Source organism: Agelaius phoeniceus, chromosome 6, assembly GCF_051311805.1.
Source record: "Agelaius phoeniceus isolate bAgePho1 chromosome 6, bAgePho1.hap1, whole genome shotgun sequence".
NCBI lineage: Eukaryota > Metazoa > Chordata > Aves > Passeriformes > Icteridae > Agelaius > Agelaius phoeniceus.
This window is the reverse complement of record NC_135270.1, coordinates 39600231-39620782: the sequence shown is the minus strand read 5'-3', so window position 1 is coordinate 39620782 and position 20552 is coordinate 39600231. Positions and strand designations below refer to the sequence as shown.

Sequence of the window (20552 nt, the reverse complement as noted above, 5' to 3'; positions counted from 1 at the left end):
CTTGTGTGCACTTTAACTTTAGTGGTTTCAAAGAAACATTCTTGAAAAAGTGTTCTACTGAATAACAAGGGTTTCAGCATCTCATTAAAGCTAAACAGCTGTTGGATACCTTTGAGGCTGAAGAAAATTAATCGCATCCAAGATAAGATCTTTGTTTCCTTGAGGCAAAAATATAATATCTGTGTTCTTTACAGAAATGTAGTTCTGTTAGCAATTTTTTAGTGCAAGAAGCAAAGGTGGCAGTAGCCAGAGAAGTCCATCCATATTTCAGTGGACATACTGTACATGACATAAATACTGATTACTTAGATTGTTATGAAAATTTACCCACAGTTGTCTTGGTGATGAAAGCTGGAAACCCACAAAAAGATAACTATATTTTAAGAGGGAAATGTATTTTACTTTCTCACTGAATTAGTGTTTAATATGGGATGCAGATAGAACAGTATATGAAGAATAGTATTTTCTTCTTTGCTTTAACTATGTCTACAGTAATTTAAGTTATTGCAAAACACTTTTAAAAATACACAATATATTAATAGTCTATGATGGATATGAAATGTCACACCAGGCTTTTTTTTTTCCACATTCATATTCTGAACATACCTACAGCATGGGAAAATCATAACAATAGTCAGAACTTTATTATTGCCCAAGGAAAACAGGTAAATTTTCAAAAATCAGAATTTTAGCTCTCTTGGGATTAAAGTTGAAAGCAAAATAACTGGCATGGAGTACTTGCCACTGCATACAGAAATGTAGAGAGAAAATTTGCTAATATTAAATAATATCTCTGTTTGTAGCACCACCACCAGTATACCTATAAGGGGAAAAAATGCTTCAGAACAACAATGTAAACTTTACCAAGAGCCATACTTTACATTCATTAAAGCAGAAAGTAAAGACAAGGTCCTCTTTAAAAATTACAACATAATCTGGACACAAGTGAGCTGAGAATGATGGTACAATTCTGTTTCTCAGTAGAGTTTTTGACTGATAGGGCTTTTTAAGCATCTCCGCACAGGTTGCACACTAACAGCATTTTCCTCTACAGTTTTCTGTTTTATTCAGGTATTTTCCACCCATATTTCTGTTTGTATACCTCATATGAATGTGTTGTTCCATGAATCTGGGAGGCTGGGTATAACTGGAGAGTTACTTAGCTGGATTTCTGCCTTTGACTCTTCTGCCAAAGAGATAACTATCTCAAAAGATGATGAAGCCTCCACTGTAGGCACAAAAACATGACCAAAAACCCCTACCTAAAACCTCATCACCCATCGCCCCACCATGCAAAGACATAGAAAATAACTAGAAATCTCCTTAACTTAAAAAAAATAAGAAAAAGAAAAAAGAAAAAGGTAAGAAATGTACTGGAAGTTGAAAACAAATGCTGTCAAAAGCCTCTATTTACAAATGGATAAAATCACAAAGATCTTACTACTGCCTGACGATGGCAACATGCCAGAAGAATCTGAAAGCCACCTATTGCCTTCATTCTATGTTTGATTACCAAAACCCAATAAAACAACAATAAGGGACCTCATAATAACAGTGGATTGTATAATCTCATCAATTAAAGGGTTGGTCTCTAGGCATTTGGCAAACACTTCCCATTCAGCCACCTTTGCTTATTCAAGGCATAGCAGAATTTTCTGTAGTGATTTTTCTTTATTGATTTTTGCACAAATCTTAGTAACAATTGCACATTTAGAAAGTTTGTGATGATTAAGAATAAATATGTGTGGTTTGACCAGGAGAGAGTGGAACAAGGCTCCATGAGCCCTTTGAGGGACACAAAGTCTTTAAGAGCGCAACACCACACTTCTCTCAGTTTCTGATGTTGTCTTCAGCTCTTTAATCCCAAAAGCTTTAGGGGAGACAAGTCACGAGGAGAAACGCCAGGTGTGGCCAGCATGAGGAGAGCAGTCCGTGAGCTGGGCTCAGGGGCCGAGGAGCCGGCAAGCTCATGGTGCTCCTGGAGCAGCTCCTGCATCAGAGAGCGGAGGCCGTGACGGAGTGGCTGCCCTCCCTGGCAGTCTGCATGCCCTTGAAGGCCAGCGAGGCGGGGATGTCACAGCTGTGAGGGGACAGTGGGGTGCCCCCAGCATGCTGCCAGCCATGACTCGCCATGTAGCTGGATGGAGTGGCACTGTACGTCATGTACGGTGACACCTGGGCCGGCGTGGCGTACGGAGGCATGGCCGGTGCGGACACGAAACTGCTGACGGCTGGGAGGCCATTGGGTGCCTGAAAGGAGAGGGAAAGGAAAAGGATTTCTAAGAGAGTAAGACACGTTGGATTTGGTGTAAAATAAGCTGCCCTCAGTTGCTGCTGGGGCTTTGTACCAAAACTAGGAACAGTGGGGACACCAAGATAGAAACCCATAACCATTCCCCTCTATTTCATGGACTCAGTGTCCCCTTCTGCTTTTCTTTTAAGACCAGTTACCCCACTGTGATCAGTACTTCACACCTCTCCCAGCAACCTGTCCCAGACAGGGACCATCATCAGATGATGAGGAAACACACACCAAGAGCAAGGCAGGAACTGCTAAGGCCCCTGTACACCTGCCTACCTTGCCGCAAGCTGTTGTTCGTGGACTCTTCAAAGTCCATGGTTGCATCTAGTCATTACACATGAGAGCTATTGGAGGGATTTGTAATGAGTCTCCCCCTTCTCTCTCACCTTGATGCACTTGGCAATGATTTCCACAGGTTGGAATAAATGAATTGCAACATTTACCTACCTTTCCTGAATTTCACTAGGGTGTTGGTCACTGTTGCAAGCCCAGCTGGGGAGTGCTGTGGCAGTTTAAGCTGAGTGTGCAGTGACCACAGCCATCCCAGTGGCAGGAGAGACAGACCCATCCCTGTGCCTCTCCTCTCCTGGCCCCGAAGGAGGGTGGGCTCAGCCTGAGCTGCCGTGGGCAGGTGTGGGCACAGATTTGAAAGCAACACTCCTTGGAGTGAAGAAGGTAACAGTGGCTGGGGGAGGTGGAACATCTTAAACTCTTTGGTAACTGTTTGTTCAGAGCATGAGTCAGAACTTTAATAGTAGTATTATTGATGGTGATTTTTAAAAATCTGTTTTCTAGATACTTGGGATAAAAAACTTGCAAATGTTCTTTGCACATAGTTCCTCCTGGTTTCAATAGGGCTTCTGTACACAAAACAATTGCAGGGCTGGGTCCTTTCCTGCAAGCTATTTTCCTAGGTCCTTCTGTAGGCTGGAGAGAAGAGTTTCTATTTAAATAGAGAAGGGAGAGTCCTTCAGTCAGCTATGCTATGATTTCACAATTAATGACTCCTTATTCAACTAAAAACTGTTTGGTGGTTTATTTCACACCCATAAATATTTCTTCAGCTCAACAGGTACAAACCAAGATCATTTATCTTGCTTCAGTTTCAATTTGTGTAGTGTTTGTTTTAGGGTTTGGAGTGGCATTTTTTCTCAAAAATGTTTCCTATCTGGATATGAAAGAAGAGTATTGATTCATCAAGTCCTGTAGCATCATCACATGGTACAACTGGACACAACCTGAATAGTGAAAAGCTAAAAAATTAAACAGACTTTTGTTCCTGCTAAAACTTCACATGGAGTTAACATTTCACTTGTTAAATTTCTGCCTGATTTCCAGTATTCACCTTTAAAAAGGGCAGTGGCCTATTTTCAGGCTCATGAGTTACCTACCCATGTAGGTTCCACTGTCTAGACTATCCTCTCATTGTCATTTGGGAAACAGAGCAGTAATTCTGCTGGTCTCTGTCAATATAAACCTGTACAGCAATCTAAAGCAGCAGGACACAGCAATGGGATCCTGGCCACAAGCTTCCAATAGGAATATTAACTAGTACAAAACTTACAGCTGCATCAGCAACATAATTGTCATTCAAAATAATTAAATACTTTGTTGAAGATGAACTTGCTTTATTCTTCTGAAAATCCAAATATGTGATCTGACCAGTAACTTGTATTATGTGCCCCCTACTGTGACTCAGAATTACTTTAGCCTCAGCTTTAAATATCAGTGCTTGCAACAATACTAATTAATACAAACCTAAAAATAATTGCACTGCGAATCAGTAAAATTCTTGAATCACATGGAAAATTATGTCATTGAATTCACGGGAAATAAAAAGTGTGGCCCTAAAAAGCTGCTTTTCCCATGTGCAAACATGAAACAAGAATGAGCACCTCTGTTTTTTGTAACAAGCACCAACAAAAAGCTTTGCACAGGCGCAGTAGATTCATTGAAGCCAGGTTGTAACACTGGGATATCAAGAGCCACAACCCAAATATATTCTGCACAGAGGAGTACAGAAACCCTGGAGGGGTGGGCGCTGAAAAGAGAAAATATATGGAACAAGTCCCTGAAGTCTCATAGCCATTGAGACAGCACAAACCTTCAGGTTCTAGACCTCAAAAGAGGTTTTTTGGGCTCTGTGAATCCACCCTGTTCCTCAGGCTTTCCTACTCCCACAGAGGCTGGTACCAAGCAGTGGGCTTAAGGCTGTGCCTGGAAGCCCATTTTAAGTAGGATTCCTCATTATGAGTTCTCATCTTCTGTGACCCCTTAGCTGTGCTTTGAGAAGGTGTGTTAGTAGGTATGGGGTAGATTGTGCCAGGCAATGTGCCAACAGGGCATCTCTTTGCTGGTCCATCAATGTTCCAGCCCATGTCCTGGCCTACTGCATCTCCTACAGACAAGGCCTCCAGGGGTTCCTCAGCAGCCATAAGCAGATGACTTTGCATGATCTGAGGCAAATCTGAGCTTCTGAACACCTCACATTAATGCAGACATTATTGATAAATTCTTTATCAACAGGCTTGTTGAGAAATATTTGATCCAATCACACATATGTTCTGTGGCCTTCTGGCACAAAGTCTTCAAACTATAATTCATGAAGAAGCCCAGGTTTCCTCTTGAATCATCTGTAGGTGCCACTTGGGTTGTTGTTGATAAAACAGATGGAAATTGACTAAAGATTCACTAGTTTTTGTAAAAGTTTAATTTAAAAGAATACCTATACATATTTATGGCAGCCAGAACAACACTTTTTTACACACACACACACACACACACATGCTCTTATTCAAAATAAAGTTGTGAAAACTGTTCTTTTTATAGCCTATTCTGAATGTGAGAAAGATCTTGCCCCAACTACTGAGGGCAGGATGTGGAGACAGTTGTGTATGGACCACCAGCTGCAACCTGTCAGAGGCCACCAATGCTGTCTGTCATCACTGCCTCACTGAATTGGTGAATCATTCTTATTTTTGTTGCACTGCTACAAAGCTTTACCACTCCAAACCATGATTCTGTGGGTGCCACAGATGCCCTCAGCCAAGCAGGCACCACTGGGATGGGCAGGCACTGGCCCAGCATAGAGTGCAATTGTGCCTCAGGGGAGGTTTGAGCCGTACCCACAAAGCAGTCAGAGGCTTCCTCTGACCTGAATTAAAAGATGAGGGGATAGAGAAAATCTCACTCTATATGATTTTAAAGTATGCTACTCAAAAAAACCCCAACACCCAAATTTTCATCTGACTTTCATCTGTGAAAGACTTGACCTAATAGTCTTGACACAAGCATTTTTATTTCCGAACAGCCTTAGATACAAAGCATAGGTTATCAGAAGGGTTGAATCTTGTCTGTCAATCTGGCACGTTTTACAAACATGACATTCACTTAAAATAAATGGAGGGGATTGAGTTCCATGACCCTGTATATACTGGATGAATAATTCATCCTGCAGTATTTCAATCAGAGGAAATGAACAGCAAAATCTAAACATTTGTAATTAGGAGTGCAAGAACCCCACGGTGTTTATGGATTTTTAAAACCCTAAGAATTTGTTTTAAGTGCAGAGGTTCTTGAACCTGGCTTTTAAGTTTTATAAATATTTTTTTTCTTAATTTGAACCATCGTTTTTCAGGGGAAATCTAATTTTTTTAAGCAAACAAAAAAACATTTAGTTGTAGCTGAACAAGAACCTTTGCTGTGTAAGAGATAAGGGTTCCCATTTGAAAGTGCCTACTTTCTGGCTTCTACAAATATCAATTGCTCTCAATTGCTGCTTCTATCAATGTTTTCAGACAACTAATGGAATAAGTATTTCCAAACTTTAGAGCTGCATTTGAAACCTAGAACACATGACCTCCCACCAACTCACAAATTCATTTAAACCTGTTCTTGCAAAGCTACCAGCAAAACAAGAGTAATTGGGTCAGGATAACAAGTTGGGTCTGGTGCCTTTCTGCCAAGTTGCTGCTGATACCTGCCAGTGACAGTAAAGGAATATTGAGGTAAGAAATCAAAACCAGGGGTGGACATAAAACCTTGCTTTATGTCACACAAAATTGTCCTGCTGAAACAAGCAGACTGCACGTTTTCACCAGTAAAGGAGTTGGTTGAGTAGTTTTAACAGATGGAATCTTTAGTTTTGGTCACTTTAGATACAATACTAACTAGAGACAACTTTTTTTGTCATTATTTTCAGTCTGTTTGTGATTTGCAACACAGCGGGAGTGGGTGGATGAAAAGCAAGTCTAGAACCAAGCTAATGTAGGAATGTCTTTGGAATAAGTAATTTCCATTAGTTACTTGGACTCCTAAAAGTCAGAGCAATTCTTTCACAACCAGAGGTAACCACCACATACACCTTAATATCTGTTTTGAAGGTTATGCTTGTATAATGTGTTGCAGATCTTCAGTCTCTTCTCTCCTTCATGGTAAGAAGACACAAGGGTACAAGCTTTCTGGACAAACTTCTCAGTCAGCCCATGTCAGAAAAACTACCTGATTTTGGTTTCTTCTATCTTGATCAAGAAGAACCAGAGAAAAATGCAAGCTAAATTTCACTTTTGGTCCTCATGGTATAAATTCTAATCATATATTGTAATGAATTTATATTATTTTGTTTCATTCTTTTCCTTCTCTGACTTTTTCTTGCTAGATATGTGTTCTCTCAGTATCAAAATTAGTTCATCTCCCATGTTCTCTTCCCATGTTGATTCTAAATATTTCAGAAAATGACCAGGAAATGTAACATTCAAAATCACAGACTGGTATTTATGTTAGCTATCATTAATGGCAGTAATGTAAAGGATCTCATTTCAGTTTTATGTGAATACAAACACGAACAGATTTGATGCCACATGTGAATGCCACCTCAATTTTATAGTCTAACTCTAAAGTCAGTGTCCAAAAGAATGGTTTATTATTATTATTATTATTATTATTATTATTATTATTATTATTATTATTATTATTATTATTATTATGCCATTGTAAGATAATTGCTACAGTATTTAATTAAATAATTCATGTATTGCATGGACTGAGAATGCAGGCTTTGTAGAAGTATTTTAAATTCTATTTAAAAAAAATGTTTATGGAGAAACATCATAGCCTTCAAGTTGGAGTTACCTAATTGAGCAGCCTGAATGAGCTTGGACAGTGACTCAGCCCAAAATTCCCTGCTGCAGTCATCAGAAGTTCAGTCTGTGACACGGTTAAGGGACACACCTCTGGTGAATAAGGTTGCTGTTTCCGTTTGTATCTCGCAATTCTAACACTGACTTGGATGGAATGAATCCTTCCTGTCCTTGGATCAGCAAGCTCAGCACGTTGCCTTGATCCTGCAGCACAGCCCTTCCCTGAGAGCCACTGAAACCAGCCAGCAGAGGTACCAGGGAGCAGGAGCTGGGAGCACAGCAGAGTGCTGGCAGCAGCTTTCTCTGCAGGGATGCTGCCGCAGCCCCACACACACACAGACACCCTCTCGCTGCTGGTTTTCACAATGAAAACCTTCAAACATTTTCTGGAAATGATGGATCTTTCCCAAATGGCCTGAAAACACAGTCATGAAGAAGCTATTGCAGCAGTTGCTCTTTCCTCAGCAAGAAAAAGCATAGCAGGAAGCAAAATATCTAGTCCTTCAATCAGAAGAGCAAATCAGCACAAAAATCCAGAGGATATCTCATTTTTAGGGACATGCACATAATCAGTTAAAATGATTATGACAACAAGACAAGGAGCAATCAAACACAAACTGCAAACATCAAGAAAGCAAACATGCTAAATCTCTCTTTATAATTGGAGGTTAAATATGATTCATAAATCAAGTCAACATATGGGATCCCGAGGGAAGAGCAAACAAATTTTCCAAGTAAAACAGCAGCAGGCGTGAAATGGAAATATCATTTAGGAAAATGGCATTACTAAATTATCTAAGTAATAAAAATGGAGGTTTTTTAGGTTTTAAAATCAATAAACTTAAGTAATATTTTTGTGTAAATTGTAATTACTAAATTAGAGCTAAATTCTGAAGCTGCACTTCAGTGCTACAGGATCAACAGGAAAAATGACACTACCACAAATCAATTCAGATCAGTGTTCCACTAAAATTAATGTGCCTACACAGGTAAGTGACAATTACCTAAAGAAGGGTTGCAAAAGTAAACACTGAGTAAATTTCTCCAGTTTATGATAATGGGTTTTATTAGAAAAAATTTTAAGAAAAAATGAGACAAAATTGCTAAGGTGTATCTGAGTAAGCTAGCCAGAGTTAATCCTGCAAATCATCGTTTGCTTTTTATAGTGCTGGAAAATATTCTTACAAAAATATTTTCATATTAGACTAAATATCCATATTCTTAGATGAATTACTTAGTTTATTTAACATATTCCTTAATTTCACTGCAATCAGCTTAAAATGAGACTCTGAAAAATTAGGACACGGACATTAAATAATTTTGATATAAAAAAAAAACTTAGAAGAGGCAATATTTTGTATGTAAGATATTAATTTGGCATAATATTATAAAATATAATATTTGCCTTTATTTTCAAGAAAGAATGAACAGTGATAATGCATTGGAATTGAGAAGCTTTTAAAAATTACACATGGGCAAGGGGCTTACATAGCTGCTCTGTTGCTCAGCTGAACTGAGTTGATTTCCAGAAGACTGTGATTTGAAAAAGAGACCTTTCAAGAATGGAGAATTACACTATTTCTCTTTCACTGTAAGTTGAGCAAAGTAATGCTGGTATTCTAGTTGAAGTCACAATTAAAACAGACTTATTCTTAGAACTGAAGTGCTCTAATATTTCAGACATAGTTAGCTACCCAATCCTTTACATTATCTCGTTAAAAGATGCCATTTTCTTTGCAGCTATTTCTCCCATTGTTAAATTTAATTCACAACAATGTACTGCATAAGAAAATCACACTACTTCCTTCTAAAATAAAGTTCAGTCCTTTCATAATGAGCAGATCCCATTCCCTGTGTTTAATGTGCTTTTTTATTAACTTAAAGTTGTTTCCTTTACCTAAAGCCATCCCCAGCTGCAGTGAATAACACAGAAACCAGATAATATCAACTGAGTGTTTTAACTATAGTTGGGACATGCATCAAGATCACTCTAAATGATATTTTCTTATCCAGTTTTAAATCTCAGCCTCTTCAGGGAAATAAAAACCCAGTTTTGGAAATAGTAATAGTAACTTGAATTTACACACCATCACCAATCCTTTCCTGAAGGAGCCAGAGGCATTTTATGTCTTTCCCAAAGCAAACTACAGCAGAAACAAAAGAAAAGAAAAAAAAATGTGAGGGGGAAGACGGGGGGAAGGAAAAAAGGAAAAAAACACCACTCAGTCTCTGACACTGAGTAATCTACTACAAAAACAACGGAGGAAAAGAGAGAGAGGAGAAAAAGGCATGGTGGATAAAGGCAGACAGAGGTTGCTGTAAAACCTCAGCACATTCTGAGGGAAAAGCAGGGAGCAAGAGCTTCCAGTGCTTCTTCAGAAGTGCAGCTGGTTTAGACAGCTTTCACAGTGAAGTGAGATCTACCATGGCCACCAAGCACACACTAATATGTCCACCTAAACATCTCCAGTGTAGATTATAGTTCAAGGTCTGCACTGTCATTGAATGGTTGCTTCCCTTTCATACGCCAGGTTTAGAAGGATGATATAAATCAAAGTCACTGCCTTTCCAGTGAAGATGCTGGATCTTGGGGTATGTTCTACTATTTAACAAACTTCACAACCAGACTATTTCAAAGTGTGGTGAAAACAAATTCTGGTTGCTTTAAGCACAAAGCCTTGTTCTGATGACAAAAGCACAACTTAAATTTGTCCTTAGACAGATATACTGGGCTTATGAGGACAATAGGAAAGCGCAGGAAAAACAATCATGTCATATAAGCAAACTCCTTTGAGTTGGAATTAACAACAGATTCCCATAGTTTTAGAACAGATTTGCACAATAATTCCCCCTTGGTATTTTGGCAAAATCTGGAATTGGGCAGGGCACACATGGACTCTAAACAAGCAAATACACTGGAAGAAATAAATATTTGTTCTTTTCTATGCCGTTGGTTAACACCATAATGTCTTACTGAAAGGTTCTATGAAAAATGCCTTCTTAATATTATATATTTAGCAATATATTGTAATTTCAATATGCTGTTATTTAAATGAAACTGGAGGACGAGACTTATGGACACAGACCTTCAAAGGGATTCTAGATGTCTAGAAACTAGGCAAATATGGGGTCAAACTGGTAAAGTCTTCACCTTGTTCTCTTCATGGACAGCCAAAACAGCAGTCTCCTATGTCTAGCAAATCTCTGCTGCTGCAGTTACTGGGAAGCTGGTACACTAAGAAGGGTGAACCCATAACCCATCAATTGTTAAATGCCCACAGTTGTTACGACTAGTTGTGTAGGCAATTCCTAAAAGCTGATAAATTGCCACAACAGACAAATTCAAACACACTATACAGTCTTTATATACTTGCCAATCTACTGCAAGAACCAAGACTGAACAGGTCAAATCACATCTAATACCCCTGCTCCTGGCACTCTGCTTCCTAGCTGTGACAAGTATCTCCCATCACTCCCACTTTATGGTCCCTGATCATGTTCGTCATGGCAGACCTCCTGGTGGCTTGGGGTCCTTTGAGCAGAAGGTGCTTAGAGTGCAGTTTGAGTGTCATCATTCCATTCACTCACCTCTCTGACTTTCTTTATTAGTTTCATCCGGGTGGAGTGCCCTGAAGCCATGTGGGTTGGTGGACAGGGCACTGTGTTTTGGCCGTGGAAGCAGGTGGCCAGTAAGAGGCAGGTCTCACAAATGGGGTTCGAATTGGGTGCCATCCAGATCACCTGGGGAGGAATCGGGTGCATGTAGTGGGATCAGCTCATGCCCCTCACCCACAACATGCAATGACAAGGATGCCTAGACCTTGAGCAAGCTGTCTTAGTGGCAATGCTTTGATAGTAGGCCTGGTCTGGAGATCCTAGTGAGAGTGACAGTGAACCAGACGGTCTCCAAGCCAAGGTCTCAACCCTTGCACCAGACTCTGCTAACAATGCTGCTGGCTACTATGGCAAGAAAGCAAATAAACACCACTCCTTCACAGCTTCACCCCCCTGCTGCCTGGGTATGACTGAAGAGCAGTAGGTCCAGACCTTTGTCATTGATGGATTTTGCACAGACCCATAGCAGGAATCCAACTGCCTGGATCCAAAGATGCCAAATCAGTAAATGCCAAAGATGCCAAATCAGTATTTGCTAATTATTTTTTTTCAGTAAATCATGTGTGTAGGAGGACTATGTAATTGACCATAATATTTAAGGCTTCATTTTTATGTTCTCCCCAAGTAAGTTACCCTATGTTGTTGCTTCTAAGCACTGCAGATGCAGTTGCAGATGCATGGGCACCAAATATACTTTTTTTAGTGTTCATCTATAAATTAAAGATCAGGAACTAAATGTTTGCATTATCTACATTTTCTGTGCAAGTCATTGTCCAGAGTTGCACCTACATTTGCAATCACTTGCCCTAAAATGGAGCCTTCCCTTGATGCGCTTGCAGCACACAGAGCTCATGGCCCCAGTCAGAATGCAGCCGAGGGACAGGGAGTGATATCCCAGCAATGCCAAAATCTCAATCCCCTAACAGCTGAGGAAGTTCAGCTGAGACAGACCTGAGGTAGCTGCTGCTTAGGGGTTTGGCCAGCGTGTCAGAGGAAGACTTCACTCAAACTATGTTCACAAACCCCTCTGAATTAGGAGGAGTATTTTCTGCAGCTCCAGTAGGTTTGGGATGAGGCCTCCAAACAGCACACCTTTTCCAGGAGGCAGCTTGCCCTTAGAGCCCCCAGTTACAAGCTTTTTCCCATTAATGAGTATCAGCTCCCTTTGGCAATATGTACATCTGCTTCCTGCAATGCACACAGAAAGTCATTCTGAAAAGAAATTATTTCCAAGCTATTTGCCTCTCAGCAAATCATACAGACATATGTCAGGTCTTCTTCATTTTCATACATGTGTAATTACAGATCACAACTTTTTTTTGCTTTGAACATCCATGATGTTAGTCCAGCAAGTCACAAGCATCAGATGTCTGAGGTCTGCATTTTAAATACAGTACGTGTTTATTAAGCGGTTTGATTTCCAATGCAGGTTACAAATGTGTTCATATTGCAGTCATTTCAGCTATTTTTTTTATGCAGTAGTCAGTATAAGCTGTGCAATGCAAAAGAAAATACTCAGAATATTCATCCTTTGTAACAATAGCATAATTATCTGTAGAAGCACCTGAACACCGCACTGAATGTGCCTCCCTGCATAAATAATGCAATATAACTGAGCTCTGTATGAAATGTGTATGACACAATACTGTCAAACTCTTGGAAAAATCTATTTTCCTTTTCAGTTTCTCTGATTCACAGTCACCCTGTTTGAAAGCCATATGACAAACCTGTGAGTGTGATACACCAGGGAAATTATGCAACTGCTTAGGTATAAATGACAGCCTGGGACATCATGTAATTAAACCTAAATAGAAACTTGACATGGTATCTTTTGGTTTCCTGTGGAATGTTTTGTACAAAATCACAGTCTGTGAGGCTGAGCTTTCAACTCCCAAAACCCAAATATGAACAGCATTGCAAACAAAAACCCCAGGAAATCCATAATACATAAAATGAAAAATGTTCTACATCCAGAGGTTAAGTTTCATGTTAAACTAGTGTGACTGCATATTGTCAAGGCAAAAATGTGAAGTCTTCCTGCCTTTTTTGTGGGTGAACTCCCACTGATCTGTGGGACAAGGGCTGAAACGTAGCCATTGGAATCGATTGGAGAGGTCAACCTTGACTGCTGCCTGACAAGTCTGGGATGTCAATAAGAGTTTTGCCCACAAAAAGGCTACAGTATCCTATGTCTTAAAACAAATGTATATCATTTTAAAGAAGTGATCAAACAAATTTACACGTAAAAGTACACGAGACGTTGTTCTTCGGTCTCAATTTTTCTGGTCTTTCTCACACAGAGGGATTTCCTGGGGCGATTTCTTGAGAAGCAAAATATTATCTTCCATGATTAAGGCTGAGTGACAAGTCCTTCACTTGCCTAGTAGTTATGGAGCTATTTGCAAGCTTTGGACAGGTGAACTTTGGATGCTGGTGATGCTTAAATACATAGATGAAATTTGTTGGAAAATGCAGAATTAGCCATCACTCACACAAAATCCAATATTAATGTGCTTCAGAGCACATTTCCTCTGCTCCTGTGGTGGAATTGGGAAGCCTAAGCTAAACATCCACACTTGATTCCCTCCTTTTGTAGGCACCTCTGATTTTGATAATATAAAACATAAAACTGGAACATCACAGAACAATCACTTCTCTTCTCTGGGGGAAATCTGATGTCTGCCTCCTTAAGACCCTTAAGAGTCTTTGTAACAAGCTTTGCCCAAAAGAGATAAGGAAATAGCAATTACCCCAAAGTACAACGACAGAGCCTATTTCACCAGAGTCCTTCTGGCATATTAAGTATCTCTGAGACTTCCCCATTTTCTCACCACTCCAGATACCCCCCTACTAGATTCACAAATGAACCAACATTCTCTCATATCTCCTGCTCATCTCTTTACACCCAAAACCATACACATTGCAAGACACCATGGATCCCATGATGTCAGAGAATTTTGTAAACCTTTACTGTCACAGGCTGTCACTCCAGACTCAGTACACTTCAGTGAAAAGACAGTAAGTCAGCACTACTTGCAGCAGGAATTTGGTTCATAAACTTCACACTGTCTGAAATAAATATTTTGGCAAAAGGAATGTGGCAAAAACTGCAAATAATCACGTTTTCCCATCCTTATTTAGCATGATTTTTTTAACATATTCTTAATTAGCAAGGTAGTGAACTTGTGACAGACAAAGCAATTAATGCACATTCAAATTAATTCTCTGGATAACAATTCTGAATACTATATCAATAGACTGGTCTATGTGTTAGAACTTTCCAAAGCCAAATTCTATTTACCTATATTACTACAGGAAAGAAGCTGGGAAGAACCTCCTCTATATCTTCCTTTAGAAAGCAGGGTTCTGAATATGGCTTTTCTGCCCTTTGAAACTCTCTGGACAATTTATTTGGATAAATGAATTCCATTTTATTAATAGAATTTTCTCAAATTTTAAATAGCACGTATGCTTAAATAGCATTTATCAGGTAATCTTTCAGGTTGAACAGAACTTTAAAGTAAAACTGATATCGACAATAGAACAGTTATATATTATGAAGATGAAATCATAAATATTGAAAAGAAAAAAGAAAAAAAGAAAAGGTAAAAAATAGTTTCCAAACCGGCATTGAAAATAACTCAATTTATAAAACGCTGTTTCTCAACACATCTGTAGAAGTAAATGAGATCCATCAGAGGCCATGGTTTATAGCCTATGAACAAGATCCTATGAATATTTCAGCAGAACTGCACGCAGAAGGCCCAGCCTGGAACCTAAAACAATGAAGCCACAGTACAGCTGCTCTTAACAGACTAGTGACAAGCTATATCTACTATTTTTAGCAAGACTGTTAAGGCTTGTTTTAGTCTTTAAAGAAAATTGTAGAAGGAGTAGTAACACTGAATCTAAGTCTAATTATATCTTTAACCATATGGCTACACTACAGCGCACATTATTTTTGTTATGAAATGAACATAATAATAATGGGATAATAGAAAAACAAAACAAATAGGACAGCATTGAGGGTGGTGTATTGTTTAAAAGGCAATATATGTAATGAAGTAGGTGTTCACTATCAGGATCTACAGTATTTCCCACTCTGCCCGCTCTTTGCGAGCGTTCCCACAGTTTGCGCTCCGCATCTTGAATGTGAGAGTCTGATTCAGCTACTCTCACCACCAAACACGAGCTACAAAAGTCTCCTCTACATGGACCTAAAAACAGACACAGAACTCAAAAAATACGTCCAAAACCTCTGTCTTTGAACAGGGAAAATGCTAAACAGCGATTGTGGGTTTTCTTCGACTTGGTTCTATGTACAACAAATGCGTGGCCAGGAAGTCAGTGTGTCTGAGAGACCTCTGATGCATTTTGAAATGTTTCCATCACACGGAAAAAATGTTTTCAGAACCTGTGCTTTCCCAACGAGTAACAGTTGAGCCTTTTATAGCTTTTCTCCTGGCACGAGACATGATTAGCAAGTACAAAGATTTAGACAGAGATTTATTAAGTAACAGTTATATTGTGTTGTAATTAAAACTTAGGAAATTCGCCGTCTACTTAAGCGTTTAAAAATGCTTAATGTAGGAAGCAATTACATCTCATTTTCAAATTATTCCCCTGACTACGGAGCACGCTGCGGACAGAGTACAACGCGGCCGCAGGGGCGGAGGCGGCGGCGGGTCCCGAGCACCCGCCGGGCGGGGGCAGCCCCGGGCCCGGGCGCGATCGCTGCCGCCCCGCCAGCCCCGCCAGCCCTCCCCAGCCCTCCCCAGCCCTCCGCCCGCCGGCAGCCAGGCGGGATGGGGCTGCTGGGCGCCGCGGCCGCCAGGCCGGGGGAGGAAGCGGAGAGAGGAGCGAAGAGAGCCAGGCGTTTTCCCGCCCGTCCTTGCAAACCAAAACCGAAGAAAGTCCGGCACCGGCTCCAAACCGAGGACGGTAGCCCGAGGCCGAGCTCAGGAGCCCTGCGCATCACTGCCCGCCCCCCGCCTCTCTCTTTACCTGGCTGTACTTGGCCTCCTGCTCAAGGGAGCTCTTCTCCAGCCCGTTCACGGCATGCTGAGTCGGCGGGTGGAAGCTGTTTCGGCCCAAGCTGCCCCATTCCTCCACCTTGGGGCTGGGATAAGGCGAAGTGTCATTCACTGCTGGAAAACAAAGGAGCGGGAGAGAGGGAGTTAGAGGCAGAGACTGGGATTCGGAGGTGGATATGGCTTTGCTTCGGGATGGAGACGGCCCCCTCTCCCCATGCAAGGCGCTCTGTGGGGCAGAGCTAAGGGGAAGCCGGACCCTCGCCCGCCACACCTCGCTGAAGCTCCCGGGAGCTCCTTGAGACGGTGATTAGTGGGCAGAAGGCAGTCAGCCCCGTCCGTGAAACCTGTGACAGAGATCAGCAGCCCAGCCCAGAGCTGGCTGGCTCGCCCGTCCCCGCACCGGCGGGACGGAGCTGCCGCCCGGCGTTTATCCCCCAGGAGCTCCTAAGGGGTATTTACGGCAACCGCCGTGTGTGCATTTGTGAGTCAGAGGAGAAACAATACCCCGTGTTACAAACAGACCTGACACGCCTGCACATAAACTGGGCTCCAAACACTTTTTGGAAGAAAAAGAAAATTAAACATAAAAGTAAGTAAATAAATATATATATTTTTTTAATTGGGAAATAAAAGCAAGAAGATAAGAAAGCGGGGAGGAAAAGAAGTAACAGTCCTATTATTTACATGCTTATCAGCCGCGCCATGGGCATACCGGGATGATTTGCTGGCGGACAAATTCCTCGAACGGCCAAATTCCCGCACCGGGGAGCCAGGGGAGGAGTAGGGGGAGCCCTGCCCCGAGCCCCGCGCCCGGCCGCATCGGAGCCGCCGTGGGAGGGGGCTTTCCTGCCACACCACCCCGCCCGGCCCCTCGCCGTGCTGGGCAAAGGCACAAATCTGAAGTTGTCTTAAGAAATTGAGCTCCCTCGGCGAGCGCCCTTTTCTGCTGATCTCACACTTTCCCATGAATAGGGGCTTCCTTTCCGTGTCAGCAAGGTCAGTTTACCCTATAAATCAAGGGCGAGCAGCCCCCATCTGCGGCATCGGCCACTCCGCAGCGCCGACCCTCTGACGGGAAGGGGAGGGGGCGATTTCACACTGCAGAAAGATGTGTGCCGCTGCGGGGGCTGAGGGAGACGGGACAGATACCGGCGCACCCGGCAGCACCGTTAGAGGCCTGCCTGCCAATGTGGTGTTAATAAAGGAGGAACTCACAAAAAAACCAAAAACACCCCCCCCCCCCCAAAAACAAAAAACCCACCCAAACAAAACACAAAACAAGCAAACAAAACCCCAAAAAATAAAAAAAAAAAAAAAAAACCAAACCGTAAATTTCTCATGTGTTTGTAATGCACTCATTCTTTTTAATGTTCATTGCCAACACTACCTCTAGATTGCCTCAGAGATTGCCAGGCGTGTATTTGTTAAAGTCGACTCAGAAACAAGCACATCTGTTTGTGCCAGTGAGGACTAGACTAAAGTTTATATCGTGAAGGGCAAAGAAGAACAAAGTTACATTTTTTACATGTATACATAAAAAACCCATGCTCGTGCGTACATATGTGTTGCTTGAAAAAAAATATCACCTTTCTGATTAAATAAGAAGAAAATTATTCTGCAATGCCTAAAGGATCATTTTTCATTTGAAATGCTGGTAGAACTGGATTGTTGCTGTTAAAAAGGCAGTGAAAACAGAGATCACAGCTCCCACCTCTCCACTAATACTGAGAGAAGACTGGGACACAGAGATCGCTGTAGGCAAAGGTTATTTTGGACTGCTGTTTTCAGTGACACTTTGAGTAACGCTTTCACTGTTAGTTCACTGGCAGGGACCGAAATGGAAAAAATGTCCCTTGCTAGCGAGCGGCTGGGAGACGCGACACAGTTTCCAGGCGGAGGAACCGAAAGAATGTGCAAGGGATAAAAGAGGCAAATCTTGGGCCTTTGGTTTTCGTAGATCACCGCTTCGGAGGAAAATACACCATCAGAATGAAAGCAATTAGATGACATTTGAACTTCCTGCCGAAGCAAATTTGGGCTGATTGCGAAAACTACAGAAAATTGACTTCTCAGCAACGCCAAGGCAGTGCCCGTGACCGGAGTGCGGCAGCGAGCCTCGGTCGGGACCGGGACCGGGACTGGTACCGAGTGCGCCCTGGTGCCGCCGCGCCCCGGGCCGGTCCCTCCGGCCAGCATCCCCCCTCCCGGGTCACAGAGGCGGAGGTGACGGCCGATGTGTCCTGTTTGCTCGTCCGCCTGCAGCCCACCCAGGCCCTTCGGTCTGCCCACGTTCCGAGACGCATCCTCCAGTAAGCTCAGCGCCCTGCCCGCGCCGGGGAAAACGCCAGGGGTTTCCCGAATTAAACAACGAAACCACCTTCCGACCCTCGGAGAGGAAAGAACCCAGGAGCGGGGGACCGAACCCCTCCGGCCCTGTTCGGCTGCCTTTGTGGCCCCGGCTCCCCCCATTTCTCACCTTGGTCTGTGATGGACCGGATCCCCAGGATGTCCGTCACCGAGTGAGAGGACGGCCACGTCCTGGGCATGGCCATGGTGCTGGGGATCGCCGGCACCCCGGGAGGGGTGGACACCTTGGCTCCTGCAGCAGCGATGGGGCTGGGGTAGGGGTAGATGTGGTTGTAGGACAGAGCAGGCTGTGGGGGCGGCTGGTGCTGCTTGTAGGACTCGTAGTGACTCTGCTGAGACAGGTTCCCGATTTTGTTCCGGAGGATGCGGCTGATGGAGCTGACCGACGGCACGTTGTACTTGTCACACACGCCATCGGCCAGCAGGCGATCCCGGATCTCCCAGGCGAAGATGCCCGGATCCCTTTGTTTGTAGGTCCGGATATGTTTTACCACCGTGGGGGTGGTGACCCGAGGCTTGCTGCCGCCGATAGCCCCCGGTAGGATGGAGCCGGTCTCGTTGTAGCGAGCCAGGATTTTGCTGACACAGCCGTGGGAAACGCGGAGCTGCCGGCTGATGTCACACGGCCTGATACCCAGTTGCGCCAGTTCCACAATCCGCAGCCTGATGGCATTGGGCAGGGGTCTCCCGTTGACAAACACCCCCCCGAGCTGGTTCACTTCCCCGAAGGCAGGTTCTGCAAGCAAATGCACAAATACAGCCGTCGGACACGGCGGACGGCACAGAAAGGGGCGTCTGAGCTGCTCCTCATCACAGACAGATGTCACAGACAGGGACCCCCCCCCTCCCCGGTCACTCCACACACGCTTCTTTATAATAGCGGGATGCCCCTGAGGCTGAAGGAAGCAAAGGGAAGGGAGGAAGAGAAGTGAGAGGTTAAAAAAAAAAAAAAAAAAAAAAAAGAGAGAGAGAAAGAAAGTAAGAAAAAAGAAAATACTGAAAGAAAGATAATCCGTGGCAACAAATGTCGGAGCTCTCCGGACTGTGCATCAAGCATATTCCCAAAAATAAGCACATTCCAGAGATGAAAAATTAGATCGCCCCAACAGACAAGTCAGCTTTATTGCCACAGGAAAAAGGAACGCGAAGAAAACAAAAAGAAAAGAAAAACATCGTCTAAGACGTGGGGGAGGGGGAGGAAGGAAAAGTAGTTGAGGAAATTCTTTTACATCTTGGGAGAGACGAGGGCAGCGCGGTGCTTCTGAGTCGGGACTAACTTTTTAAAGACCGTTCCTGGTGCTGTTAGCGCCTTTCGCTTAACAGCACGATTACACTGGGCTGTAAAACAAGCGTGTTAAAATGTTAACTGCTACGATCGATGTCAGGAATAATATACAACGTGTCACGGGCTCCAGCCATCCGCTCAGCTGCGATCCTGCCTCGCACTCGCCTAATAACACTAATAACAAGCCGACTAGTCATTAGCTCTCTCTCTCTCTCCCCTGCTCCTGACCCTCAACATGTTCTTACAACTTGTAGGAACACGAGCAAAGTCAATAAGGGAGCCGCGGCAGTGGCAGATGACTGCGCACGGGTGCTCCCCCTCTCTTGACAGCACTTGAACCCTCCTGCGGCTCCCGGCCACTTACCCATTCCTCTGAGCGGGACACCTCGAGGCCGGCCCTAAATCCCAACGGATCCCTATGCCCGGGAAGCGGCTCCCGGCCTCCTGCGCTCCTGGCCGCACCGGCCCCGAGCCTCTCTGATCTCCACTGAGAAGGGAACGGTAGCGTGAGGAAGAAAAGAACTTCAAGGAAATCTACATCCCGACAAGAGAGCCTTGACTTCTGCATTTCAACCTCAGGGCAGCGTGGGCAGGGCCGGGCTGGGCCGGGCCCGTGGCCCACCGCCCCCCCGAGCCCGCCCCTGGGGCGGCCCCACGGCCCAGCCGCCCTCCCAGTGGCCGGGGGAGATGACGGACAGCGCGGCGGCGGCGGCCCTTCCGCTCCGCTCCGCGCCTCGCTCCGCACCTGGGCCCGCCGCGCCGGGACGGCGGCTCCGCACCTGCGGCGGTGAGTTGCGCGGGAGCGCCGCCGG

The 20552-nt window shown here is 43.5% G+C and overlaps 1 protein-coding gene across 1 annotated transcript; it reads right to left on the bottom strand.

Moving 5' to 3' along the window:
* Positions 1–1995: 1995 nt before the first annotated feature.
* Positions 1996–20308, bottom strand: PAX9 (paired box 9). Its single transcript, XM_054635373.2, has 5 exons — positions 20105–20308; positions 18565–19351; positions 16060–16202; positions 11029–11181; positions 1996–2250 (listed from the first exon to the last, which is right to left on the bottom strand). Exons 1-5 carry the CDS (start codon positions 20306–20308, stop codon positions 1996–1998), a joined length of 1542 nt encoding a protein of 513 aa, XP_054491348.2.
* Positions 20309–20552: the final 244 nt, after the last annotated feature.

What these genes read in the sequence shown, in the direction of transcription:
- PAX9 (XM_054635373.2), bottom strand. Translation starts at nt 20,308, where the DNA reads ATGCAGAAGTCAAGGCTCTCTTGTCGGGATGTAGATTTCCTTGAAGTT. An exon ending in CCGGTCCATCACAGACCAAG is followed by an intron (nt 16,203 to 18,564) that starts GTGAGAAATGGG and finishes TTTGTTTTCCAG; the next exon opens with CAGTGAATGACACTTCGCCT. An exon ending in AGGAGGCCAAGTACAGCCAG is followed by an intron (nt 11,182 to 16,059) that starts GTAAAGAGAGAG and finishes ATTCCTCCCCAG; the next exon opens with GTGATCTGGATGGCACCCAA.